Here is a 27832-nt window from a genome sequence, read left to right as displayed (position 1 = left end):
AGAAATCCAAGCAAATATCCTGCAGTATCGGAATTGTTCTTATTCTACAGCCTTTTTTTAAAATAAAAAAGATTCTACTTTAAATCCAAATGGTGACCATTACCACTGCTAGCAGTATAGTTCAGCACAGACAAGAATAAAAGCTTTTGTTGAACTCTAGACAAGTAACATCATCCTTGTATTATGATGTAATGATGTATTAACTTCAGGTTAGTTCAAGTTGTGTTAGCAATACTAGCCTATCAACATTCATCAAACCCATCAAACAATCTCACATTAAGATGCATATGATATAATGTTTCAATACTTTCTTTTTGATAAGTAGTATAATGTTTTAATACTTGATATATCACAGTACCTGATTATACCTTGTCCACTGGTTGAGATACTGAAATGCTGAGAGAACTAGAAGAAGGCCAATAAGGACAGCACGAGTATCCTAGCAAGTGGATGCATAAACCAATTTGAGGATAATTTGAAAGAATTGTAAACCTTAATCTCTCTACTATCACGTTTGGTTTTAAACCAGGCAGAACACTCAGATACCAAAAGAATAAATAAAGAAAGTACTCACTGTTTTGTGACCATAATATGCCTGATAGTAACGAGCTGTATTGTAAAATACCTGAAAATAAAAAACAATAACAGTTATAGTTTTTTACATAAATATGTAAACTTCAATAATTCCAATATTCTAATTGTGGGAAACTCGAACTGTTTATGCACACTACAAGTTGAGAGGAAGAGAGATGCTTATACAGTGGACATCTTTGATAACCAGAAAACAATTTGTACCAGAAATAGTCTTTGACAAACCAAAGTGACTTACTAAAAAAGTCTACACAAAATTGTAAACCAAAAGACAACACATTGTGTCAGTTCCTTAACTAATTTTAAGACAACCATTGCATCACACAGAAGAGAGACATGTTAATTAGGGAGAAGTTCTAATGCTAAATTAAGTATGCCAACTCCCTTACACTTCAGCAATTTTTAAGGATCCTCCGGCAGCAATTTATAAGATTATAACTTCAAGTACCATTGACCTCCATGGATAGAGTATGACCACACTAAGCTACAGACTACATGTATAACTAAGTAAATCAACCACTATGCTGATAATCTATATACAACCTATCCCCAATGTTGCAGGAATAATTCAATCCATTTCTCAGGCTATATTATTCATAAAAACCAAGCATGCATTTCTCATGCTCCATTCACAATTCAATTCACAAAATGACCTAGCACCAGGGACTCAACCACTTCAATGGGTTCTGTATGGTTGAGCACCCCCAAACTTCTCAAATATTATATTTTTACCCCTAAATTTACATAAACTTTTCAAAAGAAATATGGTTAGCCCTCCAAACTCTTCATATTTTTTGTATGACACTATTAAATTGGTTCAATTTTATGTTTCTAATTATTTCCCCCCCCCCCCCCCCCCCCCCCCCCAAAAAAAAAAAAAAATAAACGCGCGTGCACACACACATAGATAAACATTGAGAAACTCTATAAACATAATTCAGTTCACACGGAAATTTTCCATCTACAAAATATGGAGTAACAAGATTGGACATTTACTTACTCGTAAAACTGCCACTTTTAATATACTAAATTCCCTTGTTAATTAGTTTTCTTTAAAAATAATTCTATAAGGCTAGATATTCTATTAGATATCTAATTAAGGAAACTAAATGAATTCTAAAACAGGGTTCTCCATTATTTCCTTCACAAACAGTATCCAAGTCATTAATCCAAGAGAAACATACATATTTAAGAACACAAGAAACATCATACATTCATTCAACAGATTAAACTTTCTTAACAGAATGAAATTTTGACAAACAACTAAACATAGCCAATATATAATCCATTATCATTTTTCTAATCAAACTCACTGGGCAAGTTTACAAATATCCTCATACTCAACAGCTTTAAGCACTCTACCAACATAAGCACCCTTCTCTATCTGCACCTTGGCGCAAAACTTCTCCGTATCAACCCCCAACAACTTGGCAATCGCGCCACGATACGCCCCATTCACAATCTTCACGAGTCCCCCAATTTGGGGAATCACGGTCTCGAGCTCCAACTGATCAACTCTCAACACATGCTTACTCTCAAGCATCTCAATTTCACCAACATACTTATCAATCACTTTCTTCACAACCCCTTTTTGCTTATAGTAACCCTTCTCGGCCAAAGCTTTGCTCATAACCTTAACAACAATTCCCTCACACAACCAATAGTCCTTCCTATTAATCCTCTCCTTCTTCATCTCCTCCTCCCTCATCATCTCCCCCAAAACCGACTTATTATTATTATTACTATTATTCGTCTTCGCCACACTGGCACTGGCTTTGCTATCGGTTTCCATTTCATCAAACACCAATTTCGAAGCCTCTCCCCTCTCTTTCGGCTTCAAATTCGATGATGCGAGCTTCAAACCGATCTTGACACCAGCTTCGGGTTTCAATTCCCTAACAGGTTCAGCCTCGAGAGGCTTTGGAGGCTCGGAGAATAACTCCGCGGCTTTCTCGATCTGTTTCTGAATCTCTCTCTCTTGCTTCTCTTCCTCAGCCAAATCGGCCTTGATTCGCTTGTTTTTCAATCTCTCTTTGAACAAAGTCTCCGAATCTCTATCTATATACGTAATGAACCAACCTTTAGGGGTTTCCTCGACCTTACACTTGCCGGTTCGACCGAGATACTTGACGAACTCGGTGAGCGTGGCCCACTCCGTCGAGTTCATGTGGACGTGGTGGCGATCGTTGATGTACTCGTTGTAAACGACGGTGGCGGCGATGCGACTGAACCGGTGGCTACGCTTCATGTGGTCCAAGAAAGTGCGTTCGAATTCTTCGGAGTATCCTTCGACGATTCGGGTCGGGTTTTGGCCGTAGACCTCCATCTGACGCTGGTGGCTCTCGCTCATACAGTGGCACTTGAAACCGTTCTCGTCGCGACATTGCTTCTGGCACATCTGGCAGTACCATCGGAGCTTCTGGAGCCCCTTCGCTTTGATCCGATTCGCGATCGCTTTTGGGGTTAGGAACTCGTTCTTCCCCATTGAGATTTGTAGCTGTGTTGTGTTGTACTGCGATGGATTTGATTTCTTTGCCGAAAATCAACGAAGAAACCCTAAAGTTCTAATCCAATTTCCCCAAATCTGGTTCCAAGAGAAAAAATAAAAAATAAAACGCAAAAATGAAAAACTGACCCGGTAACTTTCGGACTTTCTTATTTCAACCCTCCAACTTTCAGTTTTATCAAGTTAGTCCTCTATCTTCCAATTGTTGTCAATTTAGTCCTCCATTAAACTCCAATGTCCTGCTACTCTGCTAGTAAATTTCGGAATTAAAAGAAAATTAAAAAAAAAAATTGATATTAAAAAAAAAAGAAAAATAAAACCATTTCAGAACCAACACATCAGAAAATTCAACGCAATGCAGCTCTAAACTAAACACCATTTCATCAAAAATCAAATCCCAATTAACCAAAACCAAAGAGAGAAAGAGAGAGGATAGAGAATCGAACCTCGAAGGAGACAACAACGACGGATGAGAGAGAGCGAGAGGCGCATATGTTTCAGAGATCAAAAGGGAAGAAAACGATGAAATGGGTTACATTGCTTAAGGATATCAAAGAGAAGGTCGGTTTAACTCAATCTCCATCGTCTGCTACTTCTTCTTCTTCGTTGACGGCGGTGGCGGCGGGAGCTGGTGGTGATGATCACAATGCTCGGTGGCGAGACTCGTCGTTGTCGTCTCCTTCAAGGTTCGATTCTCTATCCTCTCTCTTTCTCTCTTTGGTTTTGGTTAATTTGGTTTTAATTTTTGATGACATGTTGTTTAGTTTAGAGTTGCATTGCGTTGAATTTTCTGATGTGTTGGTTCTGAAATGGTTTTTTTTCTTCTTTCTTTTTTAATATCAGTTTTTTTTTTTTTTTTTTTTTTTTTTTTCAATTTTCTTTTAATTCCCCAAAAAAAAAAAAAAAAACCAAAACGACATTTTGGCCCAATTAACTACAGGACATAACTGGTATTTATCGGAGTATCAAATTGATAACAATTAGAAAGTTAAAGTACTGAAATAACAAAACTAAAAGTTAGAAAACTATAATGACAAAACTGAAAGTTAGAGAGTTAATTTTGTATTTTTGCCAAAATAAAAATAAAGAAGGCGAAAATACAAAATTGACCTTCTAACTTTCAGTTTTTTTTCATTTCAATCCTCTAACTTTCAGTTTTGTCATTTCAGTCCTCTAACTTTCAATTGTTATCAATTTAGTAATTCATGTTGACATTTATCACAAAAAATAAAAAAATAAAAAAATAATGTTGTGATTTATTATATTCATGTGAAAGGGAGAGCATGCATTTATTGTGCTTCGAGAGTATTGAATAATTACACAATAACATAATACTAGGCCGTTATCAATGCTTACATGGGTAAATATTCAAAAGTAGAGATAATAAGGCGGTTTATTATTGATAATTCAATTGTTACAAAAAGGAGTCGAGATTTGAATCTTGGATCTCATAGATATACCAGGTGTCAAATTTTTTTTTTTTTAATAAATAATTATAACATGCTGCTAATTTCGCAGTTTGAACCCTTTCCCTCTAGACTCCCAAATACTTTGTGTATGGGGAGGTGTCAATTTAGTTATAAGGCTTTTGGCAATACTAGGTGTCAACTAGTTGAACTAAAAGCTCTTGGCTCATGCTTATTATTATGAATGTGTTATTTGACACCCAAACAATTGGAATAATTGAAAAAGAGAATTGATTTCAAGATTATTTATTTATATATTTATTTTAAAAAAATGGTTGATATCTATTTCATTGATAATGATTTCAAAATTAGACCATCAACATGTCAGTTACACTTACTGTTAGCCAGATTTATAAAAAAAAAAAAAATAATTATGCACTTTACTGATACATACAAAATGTAGAGTGCAATATACAGAATTACAGATCGCATTAATAAGATTTTAATTTAAATAAATATTTCACAGTTTTAACGCCAGAAAGAAAATGTAAGTAACGAACCTTTCTTGATGCCCCTACCCTGTTTCTCATTTGCCCGTTAATCCGTTATCTTATGTCATTTTGTTTCTATATATTGCCATCCGCTTCTATTGTAAAACTTTGATAAACTAATTATTCTAATTCATCCATATAAAATTAAAAAAAAAAAAAAGAGTCTAATTCAAAACCATTTAATTGCGGTAAGTCTAACTGAAGTGTTGATTCTCAAAAATGAAGAAAGGCGCCTAACTAAATTGCTTAGCAGAAATATTGCTTAATCGAACCTAACAATCCACCAAATTCCAACATTTAAATGACAGAAAGATGGTAATTTGAGAGATGGAAGATTGGATCATGCAGCACCAGTTGAGAGATGATAAATTTTTATCCCAAAAAAATAGAGATGGTAATTGCTTTTGTTCCTGCTATGATTCTTTTACCTATTCTTCAGCAAATTCAAAACCATTTAATTATACCACAAATATAACAACTTCTTCATAGAGTTTTTTTTTCTTCACTATATCATAGAGAGGGGGAACTAAATAGAATGGGAGACAACAAAGAAAAAGAAGTCAGTCCAGCCCAACTTATAAAACAAGAGGCCCACTTTAGTATCCTATTTCGGAAAGGAATAGAACACCGACTCCCTAGTGAATTTTTCTCTCTCTCTCTCTCTCTCTCTCTCTCTCTCTATTATCTATATCATATACTACATAATAAAAGTTGAGTTTAGACATCGTGGTTGTGCCAAGTGACTTCACCAAATTACAGAAATCTTTGTAGATTTTTTTAAAAAATAGATATATTTTTCTTCTCCTATAACTTTTAAGTGGATAAAAATCATAATTTTTTTATAAAACCAACAACATAATAGTATAGTATACATTTATGATTTTAACTTCTCTCATAATTTTTAAGTTGATAAAATTCATAATTTGATTACAATCCAAACTTTATCTCAATTTGATTACAATTCAAATTCTTCATCTAATCTTTTATAATAAAAAATCTTCATTAAAAAGAAAAAAAAAATTGCAAGAAATTTATAGATAAAATCAAAAAATAAATAAATATTAAGCCCTTTGCATATCACTATATCCTACCTCCAAAACTAATTAGATAAAGCGTGAATACAAAAACTTATAATTAAAATGAATTGCAAGGATCAACAAGGCTAATTTGATAAAGTCTAAGACACCTAAACAAAAAGGAGAACATGCATAAAAAAGGGGAAGATAATTTGATTACAATTGAAATACTATTTGCATCAAATACCTCTTCTAAATATTAATGTTTTAGCTATTATATATTGATTTCTTTTTGAAACGATGTCTCTCTCTCTCTCGGTTTGAAAAGAAAAAGAAAAAGAAAAACTTTCACTCCCTCTCCAAGAAGCGGTTTGTGATGGAACTATGGAAGACATAACCACCATCACAGGCAAGTATTTTTTTTTTTTTTTACACTTTACATGCACTTGATTTGTCTTTCAAATATGCATATACCCTGCAGTTAAGAAAAAAGATTGAAGATGCGATTGAATAGGTGATTCAATGGTTAGATGACCACCACCTAGTGGATTCACAACTGTATCATGACAAGCTGAAATGGCTCCTGAGCATTTGCAATTCCATCTGGATTTAAGGAAAGCAATAATAGATTTGAGGCAACCCCTTCCAACAAATAAATAGTTATTTGGACTCGTAGCATCCTATCATTTAAATGGATGTAATGGTTCACATTATGTTACTATTTTTACTACATTTTTTATTTAAATTTTTATTATTATTAATTTTTCGTTCCAATGATAAGGATTTTGCTTCAGGCCTTGATCAACCCATAGCTTGGTGTTGTTGAATTCCGTTTCAGTATTAGCTACACCATCGAATTTGTATGGTGTGAAGTGTTAATTGGTAAAAATAAAATGAAACTGGGCAAACTAGAAGTTCTACCCAGAAAAGCCAGTTGATGTGAAAAAAAAAAAAAAAACCAACGATTTTTTTGCCTTCTTTACTAATTAAAATCAAGGCACAACACAACCCAAAAACAGTTTAAAGCTAAAATCTTCCTAAATCTTGAGGAGCCAACAAAAAAATTTATGTTGATTTAATCAAACACCAATTTCAAACTCTCTTTTTGGCTTCAAATTCGACGAGGCAAGCTTTAAACAGATTTTGACACCAGCTTTAGGTTTTAATTCCTTTAGAAGTTGAACCTATCGATCGATGCTTAGGTTTGGTGAACATCTCAGCTTTGGGCCTGTCCTATAGTTGAAGACGGTCACGACTCACATCATTAGGCCTAATTCAGTCTCCTAAATATTGTCATTTTGGAGGTTTTATGAGTGCCAGTGAAAATCATGAAACAAATTGTACAAATTGCAAATTACCTTTTTGTGCTTTTGCAAATTTCAATAATTTTAGAGATACTAAAATTTTCACAAATGTATGATTATTGTGATTAATACAGAATAAAAATAAAATTAATGGTAGACTTATGTGAAAATGTTGTTGCTTCAGGTACAACTTATTAATTTAACATATTGTGAGAGAGGTTATGAAAAAAACTTGTCCTTAGTATTGTTGGAAATAAGTCAAATAACATACCGCTAGTCATTAACTTATGCAATATATATAACAAAAAAGTTAGACAATATATATATATATATATAAAATGTATCATATATATATAAAAAAAAAAAAACCAACGATTTTTTTGCCTTCTTTACTAATTAAAATCGAGGCACAACACAACCCAAAAACAGTTTAAAGCTAAAATCTTCCTAAATCTTGAGGAGCCAACAAAAAAATTTATGTTGATTTAATCAAACACCAATTTCAAACTCTCTTTTTGGCTTCAAATTCGACGAGGCAAGCTTTAAACAGATTTTGACACCAGCTTTAGGTTTTAATTCCTTTAGAAGTTGAACCTATCGATTGATGCTTAGGTTTGGTGAACATCTCAGCTTTGGGCCTGTCCTATAGTTGAAGACGGTCACGACTCACATCATTAGGCCTAATTCAGTCTCCTAAATATTGTCATTTTGGAGGTTTTGTGAGTGCCAGTGAAAATCATGAAACAAATTGTACAAACTCCAAATTACCTTTTTGTGCTTTTGCAAATTTCAATAATTTTAGAGATACTAAAATTTTCACAAATGTGTGATTATTGTGATTGATACAGAATAAAAATAAAATTAATGGTAGACTTATGTGAAAGTGTTGTTGCTTCAAGTACAGCTTATTAATTTAACATATTGTGAGAGAGGTTATGAAAAAACTTGTCCTTAGTATTGTTGGAAATAAGTCAAATAACATACCGCTAGTCATTAACTTTTGCAATATATATATCTAAAATGTATCATATATATATATATATATGATACATTTTTAATGAATAATTTTTAATAAATTAAAAGTTAAATTGGAGAATTCATATAAAATAACATATCTAATTAATTATTATTTGTTAAGAAAATAAACCTAATTTAATTAAAATTTACTTGGTATTGGGTTGCTTTATTAAAAAAAGTGTGGATTTTAATTAGTTTCAACAAAGATAGTTTATCACTCTTTTTAACTTTAAAGAAAAATTACACTTTACTACCTTAGATTACACCCTATTTTACACTAATCTTCTAAATTATGAGAAAACATATGACTTGCCCCCCTAAATTATACTCTTTTTACACTTATCCTCTTAAACTATGAGAATGCACACTTTATTCACTTAAAATAAGAAAATACAAGAAAATTGATTTTTTTTTTTGGTGTCTTTTTGCTATGTATATTTTTTCAATATTGATTTTTTAATTTGAGATAGCATTTTTGTATATTTATTTAAAATTTTTTAATATTATTATTTTTAGTCACATCAGCATCAAGTTTAACAGTGACCAAATTAATTGTTACCAAAATGTGTGACCAAATTGACTGTAAGTTTGTAACCCTAAAATATAGTATCAAAATGATATTCCAGCCTTAAAACAAATTAACAAAAAATAATTCTTATTTTATTTTACAATTTGTAGTAGCTCTAGGATGGTCCAATTTGGGTAGTGGGAAGTGGCTTAGACATTGGGCTAGGCGGGTGTTTCAAATGACAAGTTCATAATTCAAAACTCGATTACCAACGTCAATCTTTCAATGCTAAGAGTCTATTTGGTAAAGTAGTTCAAATAATAGTTTTCATTATTTAAACACTGAAAACTGTGGGAAAAAAAAATCATTTAGTAAGGGATTTTAATTTTTATCTCTGTCTTTTTCCTTCATCTAGTAAATAGTACTATAGTAGTGCTAATGTAGTACATGGTTTTGTTTTGTAGAAGCCTCCACCTTTTTCTAGGACCACTCCTTCCTATGTTGCTTTCACTCCTATGGAGTGCTTGGACGGTGTTGCTGCCAAGAACCAGGTTGCTAGGAACCACCAACTCTGTCTTTGGTAATCTCCAATAAATTCTTTAAAACTTGTTTTTTTTCACTTGCCAATATCAATCCATGTTCTTGACATTCTTGTTGAGGTTGTCATATTTTTTTGTGTGTCTCTGACTGTCTGTGTCAGTATTTAGGGGTTCAAAACTTCAAACAATGGCCATCTTTTGTGGAACATACCTCCCCTTTAAAACTTTACAATTACAGACTGACATACACCCAAATAACTGCTATTTCAAAAAGTGGTTTTTTGGCATAGAAAGTGTGTGAAGATGCTAGTGTGGATTGTTATTATTACTAGTCGCAAACTCATGGTATGCGTGAGAATAAATAAGTATTTTGTAATTGTGGTATAATGTATAAATTGTTTTTTAAATTTTGTGGAAGATAATTTATTCTTTCTATAAATTAAATAATTTCTAAAATTATTTTTCATCTATCTATACTTACAAGTATATCATTTTAATATTTTTGGTATGTGTGATTGATATTATTCTTTTTTGAGGTGGTCCATATTTTATAATTTATATTATGGTACGTTATATATATGTTTTCATTTTACAACTAAACTCTTTAAGTTTCAAATATATTATTCAATTTTCTCATTCTTTTAAAGGAGTTTATCATGATAATCAAAATTTATCACAAATTACACCTAATATTACTCAAATAGTTAGCAGACACATTCAAATACATAGCAAGATTGTATTTTGATATAAATTCAAATTCTAACATTCAAAATAACTAAGTATTATGTCAAAAAAAAAAAAAAAAGCTGAGAGAGAGAGAGAGAGAGAGAGATTGTGATGGATAACTCAAAACACACACTACCAAATCATATTAACTCAAAATTGTGTTATAAAAAAAATATAATGATTCATCTTGGAAATTTTTTTTAGGGTGGTCATTAAGAAGAATTTGCGATCACATTAATTTTTCTCGGTATTGTTTTTTAAGGAAAAATGAAATTATAGATTATTTTTATGTAATGTGCTAAATGAGTTATGTGGGGCCAGAAAATCGGGTAGCCTTGGTCCACTCCAAGCCAGGCCCAAATGGCCCACGCCGAGAATGCTAGATGGGTCCGAGGATGAAAGTGCAAAGACCAACCTCTGAGGAGCATATCCGAGGATGACCCTGTTCTCGGGCGTCCGAGACCTCGGAAAAACACGAGGACCACCCCAAAGGACTCCTTGAATATCCGAGGAGGAGAGGACCCAGTGCCACGCGTCGGCGACAGGAGCAAGCCTTACGTGGGCTGTCACCTCCGCATTGAATGTGCTTACCTAACCCCCCTGGCCGCATTAATGGGGATGTAACCCCTTGGCAGGGCAACATCGATCATGGTGAGCCACTTGAGTACGGATAAGACCTCTGATGGGACGGAAGGTCAGAGCGGAGGCCAATGGATGATCAACAGAAGGAAGGAGAAGATAGGAGAAAGAAGGAGGATATAAGAAAGGCGAGCAAAAGAATTAAGGGGGACCTTTTTTTGGAACTTTGGAGGATTGAAGGGAGTGACATAGAAGAACTTAGAGGTAGTGCTAGTTTGAGGGAGAAGGGTCTCCTCGGACGGGTGTCGAGGAGCCACCCTCAGTTGTAAACTGGGCTCACTCCCCTTCAATGAAAAAGAAGGGACTTGTATTCCGTTGCTAGTTTGTTAGGGCCTAAACCTTCAGTCTACTCTCTATAAATGTATTGTTGGGGAACTTTTCTAAAACGGAGTCCCTACAAGTTACAAATTGGAATGATTATGATTTTTTTTTTTTTTTGCTGAGCTTGAGCTCATTATATATCAAACAAGATTTTATGCTCAAGTTTTGCTCATTTTCTTATCGAGCAAGCTCAAACTTGTTCACTAGTTACTTAATTAACTTATTCTTATTATTTATATTATGAAACTATGACTAAAATATATATTTTTTTTTTGAGAAACGACTAAAATATTTTATCTATTCACAATCCCATGAATTTTTATTATATATAGATGTATATATCATTAATAAACTACAAATAATAATTTAATATCATATAAAACCTATTAACAAACTTATACAATCCAATTTCAAGTCTATATTAATATATTTTAAACAAGTATACATATAAAATGTTATTTTTTTTTAAAGGTATAAATGTTATATTATATATAGTTAATCAAATCTCATATTAACGAATTTATTCACGAATACACTATTATGTTTGAACTTGATTTATTTAATAACCTAGTCTAAAATTGGGACTTAAACTTTACTTGTTTTCTCGAAGTCAATTGTCCACAAAACACTTGGTTTATATACAGCCATACGATGGGAAGGAAATTCGAAGAGTAGACAACAAGGGCCACCACTTGTCTGCACTCTTCACATCTCTGACCAAACTTAATAAGGTGGACCTATGGTGATATGTTCCCAACTCCCAAGCTAAGTTGTACGAGGTTAGAAGTTAAAACCTGGCCCACGAGTGTAAAACCCTGGTTATAGTATAGCTAATAGGCAACACAGATGAGATGAGACGAGGAATTGTGGTTCATCAGCCAATACAGTTAGCTCTCCTACCCAACTACACGCCATTACTATATCCCCAAACCCACCCTTAATTACTCTGCAAAAAAATTAATATACCCTCCCATCTCTGGGATCTCATACGAGTTTCCCATTTCCTCAATTGGGATCACAGCTCTGGATCTTCAATGAAACCACCCACAAATTAAAAAGGGTTCGTCGTTTACACCATTTCGTGAATTGGGTCACTCTCTTTTGGTCTCAAAAAATGAAGGTCAGTGCAGTTTCTCGGAGTGGTAAAGATGTTGTCAAGGGTGGCCTTGAGCTCAGTGATTCCGTACGTTCTTCTCTCTCTTTTTTCCTTTGTTTTTGTAATTTATTAACTTAGTGTCTCTGTGAATCGGTGGTAACGATCATCTCAATTCAGCTGGGTTTGTTAGTTCCAATTTAAGTAAAAGATTGGTTTTTTTTTTTTTTTTTTGGGGAGGATAAAATGATTAAGACCCGAAATGGTCTTCTTCTTTGTTTTCTTGGGTTTATATTAGTTTCATGATTTTTGTTTTCCTTTGCATGTATTTGAATAATACCCAATTGTGATAGTATATGTCTTTTTTGTTAATTTGTAGGCTACGGTTGCAGATCTGCAGGAGGCAATTCATCAACGAAGTAAGTGCTAGATTTGCTTTCCTAGTTATTAGAATTTCCATGCAAATTTTTACCTTGAAGGCTTGAACTGCTACGTATGCTTTGTTAGTCAGTTAATCTATGTTTCGCGAAATATTTATGGTTGATTTTAAGAGAGAAATGCCCAAAAAGTGTTATTTTCCACATGTAGTGATGTAGGTGTTAATACTGGTTTTAGTATGGGTTTGAGGATGAAAAGAGATTTTCTTTATTATGGGAATTAGTGAAACTTCTATAAACGGCTGCAAATTTGACAAGTGAGTTCTACATGATGTTTTTTGCACACAAATGTGAAGGACGTCTTCTCTATTGTCTTTAAGGACTTAATTTTCTTTCTTGAAATTATCCTAGTAAGAATTAGTAACATCCTTATGCTTAAAGCCAAATTAGAGCTTTGGTTGTTCATACCACATAGGTGAAACCTTTCTAGTGATAAATTTTTTGATACAGATTTGCCTCTTGAACTGCATTTCTCTCTCTCCCTCCCACCCCCACCCGGCCACCCCCAATAGAAGGAATGAAGTTCACTTTATCTACTAGAATGTACACATATCAGTCTGTTGAGGGTAATGTACTTTCTTGAAGATGATTCTCCCAAATCATTGAATATTTTTCTACTCCGGTAGTATCCAAGGATAATGAGTCATGACATTGAATATTTGTGGGCATGACAGATCACTTTGAAAAATTATATGTTAAAGCACCAGGTCTTGTTGGGGTTTGTTTGACTTAAGGTATTTTCAGATTTCAGAGAACTATAATTTGTATGCAGTGTTAATTACAAGTAGATAAAAAAAATAAAAATAAAAATAAAAAAAACTTATAAAAAAAAAAATTGTATGCAGTGTGAATTCAAGCACACTGAAAGGAAATCTTGACACTTACCACTGGAGCTCTTTTTTTTTTTTTCATGATGTAATATTTCTGTCAAGAACGAAATAATTTTTAAGTCCATGGGATCTGTAAGATTTTTAACAAAATCAGCACTAGACTTCCTGTCTGATTTTATTTATATTTTCTGGACCTCCAGTGTGTCTAAGATTGAGGCGTGGCCTCTTGTAGTTCATCATATTAGGCGTATTCACTATTGGACTTAAATTTATTACTGATTTACTGCCTGAGATAATATTTATATGCTTTGTTTCATTGTGAGTTTGACCCCTGCCCCCAAAAACTGAATGTGAGTGCATGTGTACATGTGTTGACAGACTTGCATGTCATATGATTTAACTCACCTGATTTTCATCTTACATCAACAGCCAAAAAGTTCTATCCTTCAAGACAGCGGTTAACCCTCCCCCTTAAACCGGGATCAAAGGAAAAGCCTGTTGTTCTTAACTACAAGAAAAGTCTCAAGGATTATTGTGATGGAAACCACTTGACTGTAGTGTTCAAGGACCTGGGCACACAAGTTTCCTATCGCACACTTTTCTTCTTTGAATACTTGGGTCCTTTGCTCCTTTATCCCATCTTTTATTACTTCCCTGTCTACCAGTTCTTTGGCTACAAAGGGGAGCGAGTCATCCACCCAGTTCAGACATATGCTTTATATTACTGGTGTTTCCACTACTTCAAACGAATTATGGAAACATTTTTTGTGCATCGGTTCAGCCATGCAACCTCACCACTCTCCAATGTGTTTCGTAATTGTGCATATTATTGGACCTTTGGCTCTTACATTGCTTACTATGTGAACCACCCACTTTACACCCCTGTTAGTGACCTCCAAATGAAGATCGGCTTTGGGTTTGGAGTGCTTTGTCAAATCTGTAACTTCTATTGCCATATCTTGCTGAGGAATCTGCGCAGCCCTGATGGGAATGGAGGATATCAAATTCCACATGGTTTTCTATTCAATANGCTTTTTTTTTTTTTTTTTTTTAATTTTTTTTTTTTTAATATTAAATAAACAAGCTTGAACTTTTAATACTCGACTTGGCTTGACTCGTTTACCGCCCTACTTTTCATATTTGGTTAAGAGTATATATAATATAATTCTTTAGTTGCTAGAGATGGATTTCAACCTTGAAGTTTCAGATGAAAGTATTAAATATCAATTGAGCTACAAAATTTTTGTCAGAAAATCAACATATTTTTGAAAAAAAAATATTTATACACAATTTTGGGATTATGGATAGAAGTTAAAACCCATGTAATTTATTATACATGCAAATCCATGCCCCAGCCCAATATATAGGTTGAATGACACCTTTATAGAATACATGTGATCTAAAAATAATAATGGCCTTGATGGGAAAAAAATTGGGAATTTAATAAAAAGATCATGAAGCCGTTTCCGGTCAAGCCATTAATAGACAAAAAAACATCCATTTTCTTTAGCCGTAACACAAGGCAAACAGTTAAAATGGATATCCAGGCACTCTTTGGGGCTAGCATTATGGAGGATTGTGAACTTATCTTGGCTTGCCTATGGTTGGTGGAAAATCAAAGGTGAACACTTTTAAAGGCCTACATGAGAGAATTACAAAGAAAGTGATGGGTTGGAAGGAAAAATTTATCTCAAAGGCGGGGAGGGAGATTCTTATTAAAACAGTTGCTCAAGCCATCCCTGTGTACATGATGGGGATTTTTAAAATCCCAAAGGCCTTATGTGACACACTAAACTCTACATTAGCCAAATATTGGTGGGGCCAGACAAAGGATGAGAAGAAAATTCATTGGATCAACTGGAAGAAACTTTGTAGTCCAAAGGGAAGAGGAGGTATGGGTTTTAGGGATATCCAAGCTTTTAACTTGGCTTTGTTGGCAAAGCAAGCATGCAGACTCCTTCACAATCCTCACTCATTATTTTTCCGGGTGTACAAGTCAAGGTATTTTCCAAATTGTTCTTTTATGGATGCTGAATTGGGGAGAAACCCATCATATGTATGGAGGAGTTTATTGGTAGCTAGGGAGATAATTTGTGAAGGATCAAAATGGGGTGTGGGTGATGGCAGAACCATTGGTGTGACCACACATAAGTGGTTATCCCATAAGCCAATTTTCCTAGGAGAACAGCAGCCGGAATTGATGGTAAAAGACTTAATAGACAATGATACGAGGTAGTGGGATGGAGAGAAGATTATGTCTATTCCACTGTGACAAAATACCACTCGGGATGTGCTGATTTGGAAGGAAAATAAGTCACACTCGTTCACAGTTAAATCTGCCTATCAAGTGGCCCTTAGAATGAAGGCAAACACACAAACTGAACACTCCACAGCAAGCACAAAAAGGCCCTTATGGAGGAAGATTTGGAAGCTAAATGGTTTGCATGTTCCTTTGGCGTGCATGTTCAAATGTATTGCCAACTAGGGAAAACCTTCATAAGCGAAGAGTGCAAGTGGATCCTCATTGTGCAATTTGTTGCCAGCAATCAGAATTAGTAGGCCATTTGTTGTGGGAATGTGCTCTTGCAAGGAATGTGTGGGCACTCTACCAAGGTGGACTCCAAAAATGAGCAAACAGTTGCTGTGACTTCTTTCTACTTTTTCAGATGTTGGTGGAAAAACTACCTCTGGTGGAGTTGGAAAGGTGGGCAGTAACGACATGGGCAATTTGGAATGCAAGGAACAAATACTACTTCGAAAAAACCCAAACCCATCCAAAAGAAATTTTGAGTGGGGCTTGGCTTCTTGTAGGAGTATCAGACGCTAATGGCAGCACAACAACACACCTGAGGCATGGGGATGGCTACTTGGAGCTTTGGGTGGAGTGGGATCACACGGGGTATAGGGAGTCTTTGAAGAATTTCTAGTTTTTTCAACTTGTATTAATTTATATTTTCTCCCCTGTTTTCAGGCTACTTGAATAGGGTTTATACATTGTATACGTTTGGACTTATCAATAACACTTCTATCTTTTACCTCAAAAAAAAAAAAATAAAAAAATAAAAAAAAAGAGGAAAGCTCATCATTGATAAACTTTCAAATTGCCCATTTCATGAAATTTAATTGGTCAGACCACATAATTTGAGCTATAATATGTTTTTGAGTGTTTCATTTTCAACATTGCCTAAGGGATAACTATCATCCTCAATAAAAAATAAAAAAAATCTTTACTTTGATCATATCTTCGGTTGAGAGGGAATTCTAGGCAATTTTTCAAATAAATAGTATGAATATCTAATGAATCTTTGAGCTCTAAATTTGATTCCAATCTACTTTTGTAAGAGAAGATGCAAAGCTGTATCAAGGAGATTGGCAAGTATACACTATTGATTCACCACTCACATTACATGTTTAAATATAAGGTCCCTTAATTGGTTGTTGAGGAAGATGAATTCTCACTACCTCCATTGCTGAGGTATTGTCAAAAGTTTCAAAAACCTTTAATGATTAATCTATCCCACCTAAAGGAGTTCTGTATTTTTATTGATCTTATCAGACACCCGGTTTGTTTGACAGTGGAGGATCCATGAATCTTCCCACGCATCCAAATGAATTGCAATCTTGAAGTAGACTGCGCGTCTATTGTATCTGCTCTCTCTCTCTCTCCTTCATTATGAAACATTCAATTAACTCTAAATTGAATATAGACACTTGCATTGGCAATGTACCTTGCTGTAAAAACTAAAGTAGATGAAGGCAAAAAATAAAAAGTTTGTCATCTATAAATGAAAACGCTTTGCCCCAAATTTGTAATTGACAAACAAGATTACGCCAAAAGCATGATTGTGCAACATACTTCAACCACTTCTTGAGTGTTGAGAGGAAAAGACTTCGGCACATGTACTGGGATGGCTAGTGTAGCAGCCCAAAGCGGGTAAATGCAGAGAAAACGAAAAACTGTAAATGAACAGATCCGTCTTGCTTACGAATCTGTGCCTTCATCACGTCTGGAAGCTAACTTTCCGAGAAAATCTCCAGCACCAGCCTCTGAGATATCTTGTTTGCTTCCCTGCATACCAAACAAATTGCTTCCCTGCATGGCCTGATACATTCCCCCTGGTCTCAGACCCATCTGCCCTTGGAAGAATTGCTGTTGCTGTTGCTGTTGCTGTTGCTGGAGGTAGTGTTGTTGTTGTTGCTGTTGCTGGAGGTAGTGTTGTTGCTGTTGCTGTTGCTGGAGGTAGTGTGATTGTTGTTGCTGCTGACGCTGATGCTGATGCTGATCATTCAACTGGAAAGGCAACTTCGGGGTGAAAAGACCTGGTTGCTGCTGAGACATTGTTGCCTGGGGATGCTGCATGAAAAGCCCTTGTTGCCCTGTGGATTGTGAGGGCATCTGCAAATATTTTAAAATGATAAGCACAAAAAAAATACTTATCCAATGGTATGTTTTGGAAGGGGATGTATGATTTACCTGAGAAGGCACTGGTGGCTGTGGATGGGAATCAGCGATTTTAGCTAGATATGTTAAGTTATCCTGAAGCCGGGCTTGATACCTAAATCATTTAAAATGTCAGATGATGGTTAGACAGGTTCACAATGCATAGCTATGCTGAAGATGATGATCCCAGGAACATAAGCCAACATATATTATCCTAAAAAAAATAATGATTGAAGCACCTTAGTTTTGACTTGAGATTCAAACAAAACAAACAAATCATGCACCTTTAAACACTATTCTGATCCTGAATCTCCTGATAATTTTGCATACAACTTAAATTGAGATGTATTAAATGTTGTATAATTTCTAGACGTCCATTGATATTAATACTATGAATACTAATGGTGAAGTTGATGGGAACTTAAGACATCATATATTCTATGTCTCTGTTTAGATTTTGAAGCACTGACCAAGTAGGAAACACAAAAGATGGTGAAACTTGTGCAAATACAAGAAGATATATTGCACTCAAATTTCAATATTTCCATGAGTTACCATGCAAATATCATATCTACAGAGATTTGTGTTGATATAGACAGCTCTAGACAAAAATAGGCTTAAAACCCAACAAAACTGTATCTTAGTAACCTTGAACACAGAAGTTCTTTTGACCATGCAACTAAATTTATGGCCACATTGAATAGGTCATTAGTTGCCAAACTTGGGTCTCTTGCCCTTGTACTAGCAGCACCTTTGACTGAAAAGAAAATGGTCTTTGTTCAACAATTGAACTGTCTCATCCTCCTTTCACATCTAGTGTTAAATTAGTGGTACATCTAATGTTGAACAAATGCATTCATTCCTTTATATATATATATTTGAAATGCATTCATTCACCCTTTCTCATCCCACCACTTATCCATTTTAACAACTAGGTTCAACCTTCATTTTATGGCCATGCAGTTTCATGATTGTAAAACAGTATTTGAAGTAATAGCAAAATTTTTTATCCATGCATAAGCTATACAAGAGTTAGCCTTAAGCATCTTTTGTCCCTGAATATTTACTAATCCCTTGTTATTTCTAGCTTTCTTGAACTGCATGCAATACAATTTCTTATACTAAAACATTTCATTTTAGGACCTCTCTTTATAGTTTTGAGTGAGCATTTACATCAGCAATGAATTTGTAAGCTGAAAACAACATCATTAGTATATCAAAGTACACCAAAAAATCTCCAACCTGTTCAACCATAAGAAATGGGAGAAAAAAGAAAGTTCAATAGTCAAGTCTTATATAAGAAGAATCCTGCTTGTTTCTCCAGTAGTAGTTCAAACATCTGATAAGCTAGTTGAGTCCATTTCATCTGAAACCCCCACATAACATAATTATAGAGCCCATCAAGTATGAGAAAATTTATTCCTTGGTTAAATTTTTTTGATAAGTGGCCAAACAATTCTCTATGATTGTTCTCATACTTTGGTCTTTTCCCAAATAATTTTGCTCCTCATTGAAGATTCATAAGTAAGTTATGACATGTATTGGCCAAGTTTACATATTCAAGTTGGTATGAATGTCAGTGACACATGTATGCTAGTACTAACAATATCAAAATTTTCTGCAGAAGGGAGCTCTGGCTTAAGCTTGTTTCAAACTTTAAATGATAAGAAGGTAATATATCCAAATATGCATGTTCTTATTTGGTTTTTGGGTCTTTAGTAGGTGTCAGATTCTTATTTTGTTTTTCAAACTTTAAAGAAACCTAATGGTTTAAGACTCAGCAAATACACAGTAACTGAGGTGCAGAAGTGAGATGCTGCTTCCAAACAGTACATGATAGATCTTCTTTTCCTTAGCCCCAAAGGAGCGTATGGAAAGTCAAAAAAGTTATGGGACACAATTTGGCCAACCAAAAGGAAAAAAGAGAAAAAAAAGAGAAAAAAAAAGAGCCTATGCTTATTAAGGGATTCAAATTTAGCCTGAAACAATCAGCTCACAATAAAAATTTGAAAACAATATGGAAGCTACCATTAAGTGGAATATTGGAAAGAAGCAAAAGAAAAATATCCCAGTTATTTTACCACTTACTGGGCACACTCGGCAAGTTTTCCCACATTTTGATTTTCCATTATTGCCAAAATCAAGTCTCTATTCTCGTCCAAGTACTGCACCAAGCATAAGAGATCAAAATCTATAAATGAGTGAGTAAAAGGGAGTTCCTTGTTCAATGTAAGGCAAAGTGAAAATTTCTACTAAGATATCATGCCATCAAAGAATTTTTCAGTTGCAACAAATTGAACTTGCACCAAAACATTTCTGTCCAGACTTCTTTAAGATCCAATTCTAAATGATATGAGAAAATTTAGAAAATTTGAGCTTGTTATAGACAAAACCATTAATCAGATACCAGCAATAAGGAAAGAAACAGGGAGGGCAGTCTTCAAAACATGCTAACATATGAAAATCCACCACTAATGGAGTAATAAGGAGGAAGTGCTAGCTACATCTATGTTATACCCTAAAATGACGGGTTAAGTTACAATTGAGTTTTCTTGTAATCATTTAATAGTCCAGTTCAACCTAGTAAATGCCAAATGTGGGACTCAACACACTCTGACACAACACACTCTTATCAAATCAACCACATAATCTAAGGAATCACAATCACCCTACTTAAATTCTTGACATCATCGTCAGGTCCCACATTGTGTTGTAGCACCCTTGAGCCACATGGTGTTACCAAGTTAGCTCTGATATTATTTGTAATGAGATGTTGAAGTGTTATCCATATTTGTTCTATACCCAAAATGACAAGTCAAATTGCAGTTGAAGAATCACTTATATACCTCACTTTGGCCTGGTAAGATGTAAGACTCAACACACTTGTATCCAATCCAATCCACATAATTTGGGGTATTACATGTGGATACCGCATTTGATTGAAAATTCATGCATATAAAAACATTAACAGGAAGTATATAAGTACATATGTTATATGCAAGCCCACTTGAAAAATCAGATTGAGACACAAATTGCTCTATGATGAATGCCTAAACACCTGCATTTCTTGGCAACAATTGCTGCTTTTAGTATGATTAACTAAGCCGCCCATCAGAATATATATTAAGGAGCTTGCAGTTCCCAGTTTGGAGAAAATTAACATTGAGCTTAGTTTTGTTACTTGTGCTCGGATGCAATACCCACCCACCCAAACAAGCTTTATAGGGTCACTTTCTGTGCGCCTACATTATGGACCAGAAAACCACAACCATATGGTCCTAGGTCAATTAAATACAGACCACCTCACAATTACCTTTCTCATCAAAGCTATGCAATTGAATAAAAGCACATGGTCCAGGGCGCTGCATGTGAGACAAGACTGTGTCCAAAACCTCTAGGAAAGAAGTGGATTTTATACAATCAATATATCAAACAGCTCAGGATCATTTTCATGTTTCTTGCATTAACACCTCAACAACCCCCCCCCCCCCCTCCCCCCCCCCCCCCCCCCCCAAAAAAAAAAAAGTAAAAGAAAAAGAAAAAAGAGATTACCTACCATTAATACCCATCAAGAAAAATCAATAGGACTTATAAGATGTCAACACATAGCTAACTGGGTTCTGACACAATTTGTATCATATTGCATATCTTACATACATGCACACATATAACACATACATAAAGACATTGAAAAACAAAAAGTGTACCTTCTGAATCTGCTCAGTGGTGATATTAGTATTTGCAGGAATTGAAGGTGCACCATTATTCAACATATCTGGTGATTGCTGCTGCATTTCTGTCCTCTATAATCTCTGACTACCCAAAAAAAAAAAAAAACAAAAAACCAACCCTAGACCTTGTTTTCTTCAATGGGACCCTCACGCACACCCAGAGCCCACAGGTGAAACCGTTTGTATTGTAGAATACTTCTTAGTACTATATAGTATATACCACTACATAGTCGCCGTACTCTACTACTATTTTATTTATTAAAACTCTCCTGCCTCTGACAATAGCTATAGCCTATAGGCTATTGCCCCAACAAACAGTGTTGCCAAGGCAATATTTACTACTTCCAAGACAAGTTGACAAACAAACACACCCTCCCTTTTAACACACGGTGTCGTTTTAGTGACTCTATAATTATATAGTATGTACTGTACTATATAAGACTAAAAACCTGTTGTGCTGTCGTTTTGGTTGGTACGACTTAAGAGTGCTATTACCCTTTTTTTTTTTTTTTATAACAATCAGGTCAGAAACTGAGAGAGAGAGAGAGAGAGAGAGAGAGAGAGAGAATAAAAAGAAAAAAGAAAAAATGGGTTTTGTTCTTCGAGTGAGATTGGCATCGTTCTTCACAGGAGCTGCAGTGGCGTCGTTTCTGGGGCTTTACATTCTTCACAATGATTACAAGGTTGCCCATGACTCTATTTCCCAACAGGTATAAGCAAAACCCCAAAAGATTAAAACTTTTTTGATATTTGTTGGTGGGTATCGTTGAATTTTGCTTGTATGAATGAAATTTTCGATTTTTGAATGTGGGTTTTAAGAATTATTACTTATTTTGTAGTATTTCAAAAAACCCATTTCGTGGATTATGGGAATTCTAACATTTGGGAAGAATAGAAATATATATCAAGAAGTGAAGCTAGAAACTAGGTTGATAATTAGTTGATTGATAAATCATGAATTTGCAAATAATAGGAGACTATGCTTGATGCTTAGCAAGTTCTTATATGTAAAAAGTTGTATGAATGTGTGGATAAATGGTATGCTTTATTTTGAAGCAAGCTAGATAGACTAGATAGCTGGGGTTTTGGAGGAGAATGGTTGTTGAGAGTTTGAGATAACAAACATTTTGGCTTGCTTCCAGATAGGCTTTGTTAGTTTATTTGTGGGCTTTTTGCCTTTTTGTGAAACTAGAAGTATATGGGAGAAGTTGTGTGTATTTCATGTTTGTTTAATTTGGTAGAAGTATTGGAGGTGGTGAATGTTTGCTTGTCATGGTTCAGTAAAGGCGAATGTGTGGTGTGGATTCTGATAACTGCGTAAAATTCTTACCATTTTGGTTTGATCTTCGTGTTTATGAGTTCTTATGAGCTGTACAGTGAGTTGCTTTTGTTTGGTTGAGTTTGGGGTTTAGAATTTCTTTAGGTGTTTATGGCATTGGTTTTGTGGTGCACGCTGCACAATCAACCAATGGAATCGGATTTTGGACTTGGGTTAGGTCGGGGATCTTCCTCTGGTGCATGATAAAACACCATTTTGGATTGAATAGTATGGATTTGTAAAATTATGGATTTTTAATTGGTGGATTCCACGTGCACTCAGTGGATTTTGAACTCATGTCCTCACCTTACACCTTGCTTTTACTGGGGAACGAGGTGCAATTTGAGTTAGACCTCATTGGCTTGGAAAAGTAGGGATTTGGGGCAATTAAAACCAAGCCATGTCGGTAGTAGTAAATGAGTACACCAAGAGGCTCACTAAAACTGAGAGATGCAATGGGATTTAACTGGTATTTTTAAGCCATGTTCCTGATATGTTTTCAACCCTATACCTATGTTCATCCTTGGACTATGGAAGTGCTTACTTTTTATTAACAAATTTCATGTACTCCACCTGAACTACCTGTGTTTCCAGGTTGTGTAAAGCCATTAGAAAGCATTTCCAAATTCAAATTTGGTGCTAATGTGATTAGGCAATGCATGACTGTGCTTTTAATATGATGTGACTGAAATGATTCATCAAAGCAAGCCAGTGCCTATGACACTAAACCATTGAATGCATATATGGAGACATGCATGTATGCAGCAATGTAACCTGTAAGAATCCAATTACTTCTGGAAAAACAAAACAGGAGTAGATTACTGAAAGAGGCTCTGCAATATAATGACAAACTGCCAAAATTTATTAGTCTTCATATGAAACTGTATTGGATGTCCTTTTTTTCTTTTTCTTTTTTTTTTCTTTTTTTTTGGTTTATTATGATTTTGAGTAAGATTGTATTTGGAGTAAAAAATGAAAAAAATAAAAATAAAATTGTGCATTAGATAGGTTCATTTTGCATCTTCTGTCACGGCCTAAAGCATGTGGTACAAAGAGGGATTGTTTCCATTTTAGGTCAGTAAGGTCTCTTGTATTTTCAGGCTATATGAACCATACTGAAATTTATTTAGGGGCTGTTTGGTAGAGGTGTTTGAGTATTGTTGTTCAAAATGATGTGAAAATTGTGGTTTAAATAGTGATTCACGACTAGTGATTCCCTCCCTTCTTTCCTTAGCTCTCTTTCTCTTTGTAATTAATATGTGGTTTGGTTTTCTTTTTTGTTTTTTCTTTTTTTTTTCCTTCTTGTATTTTCTGGGTTTGCTCTATGTTCTTCATGCATAGAGTAGTAACATTTGGGAAGAATAGAAATATATATCAAGAAGTGAAGCTAGAAACTAGGTTGATAATTAGTTGATTGATAAATCATGAATTTGCAAATAATAGGAGACTATGCTTGATGCTTAGCAAGTTCTTATATGTAAAAAGTTGTATGAATGTGTGGATAAATGGTATGCTTTATTTTGAAGCAAGCTAGATAGACTAGATAGCTGGGGTTTTGGAGGAGAATGGTTGTTGAGAGTTTGAGATAACAAACATTTTGGCTTGCTTCCAGATAGGCTTTGTTAGTTTATTTGTGGGCTTTTTGCCTTTTTGTGAAACTAGAAGTATATGGGAGAAGTTGTGTGTATTTCATGTTTGTTTAATTTGGTAGAAGTATTGGAGGTGGTGAATGTTTGCTTGTCATGGTTCAGTAAAGGCGAATGTGTGGTGTGGATTCTGATAACTGCGTAAAATTCTTACCATTTTGGTTTGATCTTCGTGTTTATGAGTTCTTATGAGCTGTACAGTGAGTTGCTTTTGTTTGGTTGAGTTTGGGGTTTAGAATTTCTTTAGGTGTTTATGGCATTGGTTTTGTGGTGCACGCTGCACAATCAACCAATGGAATCGGATTTTGGACTTGGGTTAGGTCGGGGATCTTCCTCTGGTGCATGATAAAACACCATTTTGGATTGAATAGTATGGATTTGTAAAATTATGGATTTTTAATTGGTGGATTCCACGTGCACTCAGTGGATTTTGAACTCATGTCCTCACCTTACACCTTGCTTTTACTGGGGAACGAGGTGCAATTTGAGTTAGACCTCATTGGCTTGGAAAAGTAGGGATTTGGGGCAATTAAAACCAAGCCATGTCGGTAGTAGTAAATGAGTACACCAAGAGGCTCACTAAAACTGAGAGATGCAATGGGATTTAACTGGTATTTTTAAGCCATGTTCCTGATATGTTTTCAACCCTATACCTATGTTCATCCTTGGACTATGGAAGTGCTTACTTTTTATTAACAAATTTCATGTACTCCACCTGAACTACCTGTGTTTCCAGGTTGTGTAAAGCCATTAGAAAGCATTTCCAAATTCAAATTTGGTGCTAATGTGATTAGGCAATGCATGACTGTGCTTTTAATATGATGTGACTGAAATGATTCATCAAAGCAAGCCAGTGCCTATGACACTAAACCATTGAATGCATATATGGAGACATGCATGTATGCAGCAATGTAACCTGTAAGAATCCAATTACTTCTGGAAAAACAAAACAGGAGTAGATTACTGAAAGAGGCTCTGCAATATAATGACAAACTGCCAAAATTTATTAGTCTTCATATGAAACTGTATTGGATGTCCTTTTTTTCTTTTTCTTTTTTTTTTCTTTTTTTTTGGTTTATTATGATTTTGAGTAAGATTGTATTTGGAGTAAAAAATGAAAAAAATAAAAATAAAATTGTGCATTAGATAGGTTCATTTTGCATCTTCTGTCACGGCCTAAAGCATGTGGTACAAAGAGGGATTGTTTCCATTTTAGGTCAGTAAGGTCTCTTGTATTTTCAGGCTATATGAACCATACTGAAATTTATTTAGGGGCTGTTTGGTAGAGGTGTTTGAGTATTGTTGTTCAAAATGATGTGAAAATTGTGGTTTAAATAGTGATTCACGACTAGTGATTCCCTCCCTTCTTTCCTTAGCTCTCTTTCTCTTTGTAATTAATATGTGGTTTGGTTTTCTTTTTTGTTTTTTCTTTTTTTTTTCCTTCTTGTATTTTCTGGGTTTGCTCTATGTTCTTCATGCATAGAGTAGTCATTCGTATATATAACATTCTTACTTATCAAAAAAAAAAAAAAAAATTGTGTTTTAAATAGTGTTGTGAAAACACGTATTTATAGTACTCATAATGCAAAAAATGTGTTTGGTACTATATTTATAATAATGTCTTTTCAAAAATGAAAAAAATATAATTGGGTGTTTGGTATGTTTATGTATTTTTAAGAAAATGTAAGTACTTTCTGACATGAATTGTAAAGTAACTATTTATTTATTCCACTCAAAGACAAGACAGCAGCTCCTCCATCTCTCTCCTTTCTTTCTCTGCTTCCTCTTTGTCTAGCTCATCCCATATCCCTCTCTGATCTTCCAAAAACAATCCAAACTACAAGGCAACCCACAACTATATACCACATATCAAATTAACACAACCCACAAGGCCAAAACACAGCAGCAGCAAAACAAGAGAAACTTCAACCATAGCCCCACCAAAAAAAAAAAAAAAAAAAAAAAAAAAAATCAATGACACATGTTAGATCAGAGACCCAAAGAAATTTCAACCATAGCCCCAAAATTTACGCTTCCTTGTCCAATGCTTAAGGATCTTGGCTAGCAGTGGCACGGTTGTGGTCATTGCCAATGACCCTTATTCGACAGTTTTGCATGAAGGCAAAGCCCAGGACTGTTGAGAGAGAGGGAGCCAATTGAAGAGAAAGAGAGAGAGGGGTCTGAGTGAAGAGAGAGAAAGAGATGTGAGTATGAGTTTGTTAGAGAGAGACGTTTGCGTTAAAGTCGAAATCAAGTCAGTTTGTGGGTCCCACACTTTTCTAAATATTTATAAAAATGCCAATGAACAATGTTACTTGAAAACTAAAAACTGTTATGGATGAGTTATCTAAATACAGTGTTTAAACACCCTAAATTGAGAATTGTGACTCAAACACTCCAAAATAAACACTCTTACCAAACGTGTTTTTTTTTTTTTTTTTGGCTCCACAATTTTCAGTGTTTAAACACTGAAAACTGTCGTTTGGAATCGCTTACCAAACAGGCCCTTAGGCATTTCAATGGGTGGCCTGAATAAAAATGACCTTTGTTCTTTTGTCTTTTGCTTTTCTCTGAGAAAACATAGCAGTAAGGTCTCTTGTATTTTTTTTGGCTATATGAACTATACTGAAATTTATTTTAGGCATTTCATTGGGTGGCTTGAATAAAAATGGCCTTTGTTCACTTGTCTTTTGCTCTTCTCTGAGAACATATTTGTATGATCCTTAATTATGACTCTCTCTCTCTCTCTCTCTCTCTCTCTCTCTTCAGGTGAAAGGCCTCACTGAGTCACTGGATAGACGGATTTCAGCATTGGAAAAGTTGAAAGAAAATGAATCTTCACAAAGCGTGGAGGCAACAGAATAGGTGTTTTGAGGCCCGCTTTTGCAGTTTGATGTTATGGCTCCCAGCATTATTTTTCTTAGTATGCAAATGGTTGCAGAGTAGTTAACATCCCACCACCCCCTTTTTCTCCTCTCCCATTCTTGAGGAATAATTACTTGTCTTTTGGCATACTCGATCTAATTAAAAACTTGAGTTCTTGTGTTTTTATTGGATGAAAACTTCTGCTGAATTTGAATCGTGATGTTCATGGCATTCAAATTGTGTTTGTTGTAGCTTTTGTTCTCAGCATGTTTCTGCAAGAAGTGATGCACCATCTCCATTAGTTATTTTATTTGTGGTTGAGGAGTTGTTTAATGATAACGAAATTG

General features: G+C 34.8%; 4 protein-coding genes across 10 annotated transcripts; 2 read left to right on the top strand and 2 right to left on the bottom strand.

The window, feature by feature from the left end:
- Window positions 1-1778: 1778 nt before the first annotated feature.
- Window positions 1779-3666, bottom strand: LOC112032837 (KIN17-like protein). 2 transcript variants are annotated; one of them, XM_024065603.2, is made up of 2 exons: window positions 3544-3666; window positions 1779-3344 (listed from the first exon to the last, which is right to left on the bottom strand). In XM_024065603.2, the coding sequence occupies exon 2, from the start codon at window positions 3074-3076 to the stop codon at window positions 1901-1903; it is 1176 nt and encodes a 391-aa protein (XP_023921371.2). In that variant the 5' UTR covers window positions 3077-3344; window positions 3544-3666; the 3' UTR covers window positions 1779-1900. The 2 variants fall into 2 exon arrangements, with proteins under 2 accessions (XP_023921371.2, XP_065623887.1); XM_065767815.1 differs by having other exon boundaries at window positions 1779-3347; window positions 3544-3657.
- Window positions 3667-12174: 8508 nt separating this feature from the next.
- LOC112032826 (very-long-chain enoyl-CoA reductase-like) lies at window positions 12175-16411 on the top strand. Its single transcript, XM_065767814.1, has 5 exons — window positions 12175-12307; window positions 12597-12636; window positions 13914-14514; window positions 15612-15687; window positions 16151-16411. Exons 1-5 carry the CDS (start codon window positions 12239-12241, stop codon window positions 16409-16411), a joined length of 1047 nt encoding a protein of 348 aa, XP_065623886.1. The 5' UTR covers window positions 12175-12238.
- An 832-nt stretch (window positions 16412-17243) lies between these two features.
- Window positions 17244-21937, bottom strand: LOC112032838 (GRF1-interacting factor 2). Of its 6 annotated transcripts, none has more exons than XM_065767823.1 (4): window positions 21633-21937; window positions 20007-20116; window positions 17959-18040; window positions 17244-17880 (listed from the first exon to the last, which is right to left on the bottom strand). In XM_065767823.1, the coding sequence occupies exons 2-4, from the start codon at window positions 20039-20041 to the stop codon at window positions 17467-17469; spliced, it is 531 nt and encodes a 176-aa protein (XP_065623895.1). In that variant the 5' UTR covers window positions 20042-20116; window positions 21633-21937; the 3' UTR covers window positions 17244-17466. The 6 variants fall into 6 exon arrangements, with proteins under 6 accessions (XP_065623895.1, XP_023921375.1, XP_065623894.1 ...); XM_024065607.2 differs by having other exon boundaries at window positions 20007-20090; window positions 21633-21936; XM_065767822.1 differs by having other exon boundaries at window positions 20014-20116; window positions 21633-21934.
- A 223-nt stretch (window positions 21938-22160) lies between these two features.
- LOC112032834 (uncharacterized) lies at window positions 22161-27716 on the top strand. Its single transcript, XM_024065600.2, has 2 exons — window positions 22161-22366; window positions 27390-27716. The coding sequence occupies exons 1-2, from the start codon at window positions 22244-22246 to the stop codon at window positions 27483-27485; spliced, it is 219 nt and encodes a 72-aa protein (XP_023921368.1). The 5' UTR covers window positions 22161-22243; the 3' UTR covers window positions 27486-27716.
- The last annotated feature ends 116 nt before the right edge of the window (window positions 27717-27832 follow it).

This window comes from Quercus suber, unplaced genomic scaffold, assembly GCF_002906115.3.
Source record: "Quercus suber isolate HL8 unplaced genomic scaffold, Cork oak 2.0 scaffold_851, whole genome shotgun sequence".
Classification (NCBI taxonomy): domain Eukaryota; kingdom Viridiplantae; phylum Streptophyta; class Magnoliopsida; order Fagales; family Fagaceae; genus Quercus; species Quercus suber.
This window is presented reverse-complemented; position numbering and strand designations above follow the sequence as displayed.

Coding starts and splice junctions, on each gene's coding strand:
- LOC112032837 (XM_024065603.2), bottom strand. CDS start 3,076: ATGGGGAAGAACGAGTTCCTAACCCCAAAAGCGATCGCGAATCGGATC.
- LOC112032838 (XM_024065604.2), bottom strand. CDS start 21,719: ATGCAGCAGCAATCACCAGATATGTTGAATAATGGTGCACCTTCAATT. Junction 20,091..21,632: donor CCACTGAGCAGATTCAGAAG/GTACACTTTTTG, acceptor TGCTTGGTGCAG/TACTTGGACGAGAATAGAGA. Junction 17,881..17,958: donor AGCCACCAGTGCCTTCTCAG/GTAAATCATACA, acceptor AAATATTTGCAG/ATGCCCTCACAATCCACAGG.
- LOC112032834 (XM_024065600.2), top strand. CDS start 22,244: ATGGGTTTTGTTCTTCGAGTGAGATTGGCATCGTTCTTCACAGGAGCT. Junction 22,367..27,389: donor ATGACTCTATTTCCCAACAG/GTATAAGCAAAA, acceptor CTCTCTCTTCAG/GTGAAAGGCCTCACTGAGTC.